Here is a 4,238-nt window from a genome sequence, read left to right on the forward strand (position 1 = left end):
GACTGGAACTTCATATTGAGCATTGAGGCCACCTAGCAACATCTTTGACTGAGTTTTTCTAATATTTTACTCCGCATATTTTGGGGGGATTTAGAGATTTAAGTTTTGTCCAACAAAGTAACAGTAAGAAAGGAAATCATTACAAGAAAATGACTTTGGCTTCAGCTTCAACAATTCAACCTTGGCTGTAGCAATTGGTTTGACAATGAATTCAAGCTCCACCGAAAGGTTCAATGTGATAGTACCATACTTTGGTAGCATTATCCAAAAGGACTAAGTGCTTCATCCAATTTTTAATTAGTATTTTTGTTAATTTTCTTATTAAAAGATTACAAAATATTTTTAAAAATATTTGTTTTGTGTTTAAAATAGTAGAATGAATCGTAGAATGTTCTAAAAACATATATTCAAAATTTATTGTATTTTCTAAAAAAAATTATTATAAAAGATCTAATTAATATTTTTATCTGTTATAAAGACTCGAGGTCAATTATATATTTTTAAACGGTAAGAATTTAATTGTAAATTTAGTAAATTTATAACACGAAAATAAAATAGGGCATGTCATGCGTTCATAACATCTCAAAAATTCCAACTCTGTTAGATAAGAAGCATTAAAAGAAATTGCACAAATTAATCCTAACCTTTTTTGGTAGAAAAATTTACTTAATAGAAGTATTTACAGGAGAGTGGATCCTCTTCGGTGAAAAAAAAAACTGAATGGTATCCAGTATTTAATCTCACATTTCATTACTCTTTTTCTCCTATTTATTTTTAATTCCACTTATAGAATTAAAGGTGAGAGATTACGCTTTATTCTCTCAAGTGTTAAAAAAACTGGAGATGATCCATTTCCGTATTTACAGCTGCGTGAAATCATTAGTAGAATTTTGAGTGGGCCAATCAAGAATTTAACTTTCCCTCATCACACTTTCTTTCAACCTACACTCTCACACTCCTTAGTCTACATATTTTCTCTTTGTTCTTCCACTGAGATCACAGTATAAATAGGGTGTGAAACTGAATCCAAAATGCATCAAAACAGAAAGCATTTCAGTTCACATACCCTCTCATTCTCACACACTCCCTCACCCTTTTACACAAAGAAGAAAAATGAAGGCATCGCACATTGCCTTGTGCACCATGATGGTGTTGCTTCTTGCTGAAGTTCAAGTTTCAATGGCAGTAACATGCAGCCCTGTACAACTGAGTCCTTGTGTGAGTGCAATCACCACTTCAAACCCTCCATCAAGTCTATGCTGCTCTAAGATCAGGGAACAGAAGCCATGCCTCTGCCAATATGTTAGGAACCCTAATCTCAAGAAGTTTGTTGACTCTCCTAATGCAAGGAGAGTTGCCAGCACTTGTGGAACTCCATTCCCAAGGTGCTGAAGTGTTTAGACCTTGAAAGAGGTTCATATTTCTCTGCCTGCATGCAGTGTGCATCTTTGATGATTCATGTTTGTGGTTAGAGTTAAGGGGTAAAAAACAAGTAGTGTGTTATTTGGTGTGATTGGTCTATCATCATCTATGTATGGTTTTATTAGTAGAGAGTGAAAGCACTAGTAGTAATGGATGTGATGCTGTGGTTTCATGTCATGTTCCTTTGGTGTGTTCTTATCTTTACATTAGTGGTTGCAAAAAAGATATGTATTTATATTTTGAAGCAGTCTCAGATCATGTTTACTTTGTGACAAACTCTCTCTCTCACTCTCTTGCAGCTTATAGTCCCTCTGGTGAACGTTTGATTTTGTTTCTTTTGGTTAGGCAAAGGATGTTACTTGTGAATACTAGATATAAATAAATACAAACCATATTTGCATGATAACAAATGGATAATTGCTCACCAATCAGTTTGCCTTATGAGTTGCCACGTCTGTAAAATGACATACTTTGCTGGCTTCTGTTGAGCACTACCACCAAAATCAACAGAGGAAATCAGTGCATAAAGTTCAAGTGAAAGTGGTTCGTCTTATACTACGGAAAATTTGAAACAACATCAGAATTACTCGGTCATGAAATTCTGCTAATTGAAGATAAGCTGAATTAGTTTCATGGGCCAAAAATAAATCATTAAAACCAAATCATTCATATAGTATGTACAGAACAGATAAAAGGTTGACTCAAGTTGTGGCTAGTTTCCACTGTTCTATGTACTACGGAAAAATCAACATCCAACAATGGCATATTCAGACGAATTGGATGGTCCTTACAGTTTTTGTGAGAAGTCTCAAAGTGTTGGATAAATATAAACACAGAACACATGATACAAATAAAATCAGAACTATGACATAAATCCCACCAAAGCTGCGATATTCATATCGAAGACATTCTTTATGTAAAATAGGAAATCCAGTGGAATTGGATTGGTTTATTGCAGAAAAAATGTCCAAAATAATCAATTGTGATTGAGTAAAGGTACCAAAAATTAATTTTCATGTACATTTACAAACTTAGAATATGTTACAGGTTAAGGAGATTTGTTATTTGATTCCAGCCCATCATCCATGGCCTCTTATCAGATGGAAGGACAAAGTTCAGCTCAAACATCTCCTTTGACAAGTTTCCCCCTGTAGAGAAACCCACAAGCTTTGCAACTATCTCAGCACTCTCTTGTACATGCACTTGATCATGAGGATCTGTCCAAAGCTTGCTGACAAATTGCATCTTCCTCTGCTTCCCATCAACTGGGACATCCCATTTAATATACAATGCTTCCCTCTCCTCCAGCGTTAAACGAGTCGTCAATCTCTTGGCCAGGAATTCTCTTTCTCGTCGCAAGGCTCTCATACTGCACATTGTAAAATTATATTAAATATAAAATTCTTATCCATAAGTCATTTGAAAACAGGTTAAATACACGGAGAGAAAGAGGACCTTGATGACAATGAGATTACAGGTTCATCTCCAGCACGAGGAGCTGGGCTTGCATTCCCAAGTTCTGCTAAATGTTGTTGCAACCATGTCAGTCTCCTGAGCTCAACTTCAATGTATATTTGATCAGCTGGGTCTCCTTTGAATAATAAATAAAACTGGGTCCTATGAATAATGGAGACATGACATAAATGCCACAAGTCAAGAATCTGCTGCCGCTGCTCCCTAAAAGTAATTTGCCAGGGAACTTGCGGTTCCTCTGTTTCACATGTGTACTCTTCATTTTCTATGTTGTGGCCATTTGCTTCATTTGCCTCAAGCTCAAGCACCTAAGAAAATGGATGCAAAGATATGACATGAGTGAAAAAGCTAACAACGTTTTAGCATGTGTATAACGCATGTGTAGATACATACCTGGCAAACAAGTAACTGCTTTTGGTACTGCAGCTTGGCTACACGTTCTTTCAATTCTGTAACATATGCTCTGATACTTCTTACATTCTCCTCTGCTGCATTCTGAAACATTTTCTGCATTTTCTTCATGTTTACTGAACTCGAGCGCCTATAACCCGGAGCATTTTCCTTTGACTCAATACATCCACTTTCTCCACTTTTTGATGGAGTCTCCTTTTCGGACTCTGGCAGAGTCTCAATAGAAACGATATCATCATTCTCAGGGGCTTTATTTTCAATATCAGATTCCAATACTTGCTCAGTAGTTGATAACGGTGAACATGGAGATCTTATGAAGTTTTGGCGATTGGCAGCACTACTTGAAGTCAAAGGAAGCAACTTTTTCTTTTTGTGTTCCTTTTTGTGCTTTGGGGAAGCCTCACTGGTTAACTGTTGAAAATTGTTTGGGAGAGACATCACAAGTTTGTCTATGGACCTTTGAACATTTTCAAGCTGTTGTTCAAGATTTGCAATGGTGCTGCCCTGTGAATGAAGTCGGGTGATCTCTTCCTTGAGATTAGCACTTACACTCTTGTTTACAGAAACCATGTTTCCAACTTCAACCTCCTTCGGTGCAGACCTAACAGCACGCATCTCCCTTATTTCTGCTTGAAGCTTGGCAATCGTCTCAGCTGCGTCTTGGTTACCTAGTCTATGGCATGCAACTTCCTTTTGTAATACTTCCAAAGCTCTATTGGCTTCTTCACCAAGCTGCTCCTGAAGGTGCTCAAGTTTTCGAATTTCATGCATAAGGGTAAAAGGAGCAGTAGATGATTGCCTCATGGACTGTCTTAGTGTTGTGCTTCTTCGCTCTGGTTTTGGAGATGATAGTGCTCCAGCGAATGAGAGACACTTCTTGACTGGTAAATGTGGTGATTCAGGTGGGATTGAGACCTGGGTTGCAAAAGATG

At 37.1% G+C, this 4,238-nt stretch overlaps 2 protein-coding genes across 3 annotated transcripts in view; one reads left to right on the forward strand and one right to left on the reverse strand.

The window, feature by feature from the left end:
* On the forward strand, positions 1,014 to 1,709 carry LOC107644263 (non-specific lipid-transfer protein 2). The gene has a single exon (XM_016348084.2). It carries the CDS (start codon positions 1,114 to 1,116, stop codon positions 1,390 to 1,392), a length of 279 nt encoding a protein of 92 aa, XP_016203570.1. The 5' UTR covers positions 1,014 to 1,113; the 3' UTR covers positions 1,393 to 1,709.
* Positions 2,168 to 4,238, reverse strand: part of LOC107644262 (kinesin-like protein NACK1) — a 38,498-nt gene continuing 36,427 nt past the window's right edge. For both annotated transcript variants that reach the window (XM_021102860.1, XM_016348083.2), the window contains exons 16-18: positions 3,289 to 4,221; positions 2,878 to 3,203; positions 2,168 to 2,791 (exon numbers count right to left, since the gene is read on the reverse strand). In XM_021102860.1, the coding sequence (XP_020958519.1) occupies positions 2,464 to 2,791; positions 2,878 to 3,203; positions 3,289 to 4,221 (1,587 nt within the window). In that variant the 3' untranslated portion in view covers positions 2,168 to 2,463. The remainder of the gene's footprint in view (positions 2,792 to 2,877; positions 3,204 to 3,288; positions 4,222 to 4,238) is intronic.

Source organism: Arachis ipaensis, chromosome B05 (genome assembly GCF_000816755.2).
Source record: "Arachis ipaensis cultivar K30076 chromosome B05, Araip1.1, whole genome shotgun sequence".
In the NCBI taxonomy this organism is placed as follows: Eukaryota; Viridiplantae; Streptophyta; class Magnoliopsida; order Fabales; family Fabaceae; genus Arachis; species Arachis ipaensis.

Bases quoted from the DNA above. Each gene is read 5' to 3' on its own strand.
- LOC107644263 (XM_016348084.2), top strand. From the start codon at position 1,114: ATGAAGGCATCGCACATTGCCTTGTGCACCATGATGGTGTTGCTTCTT.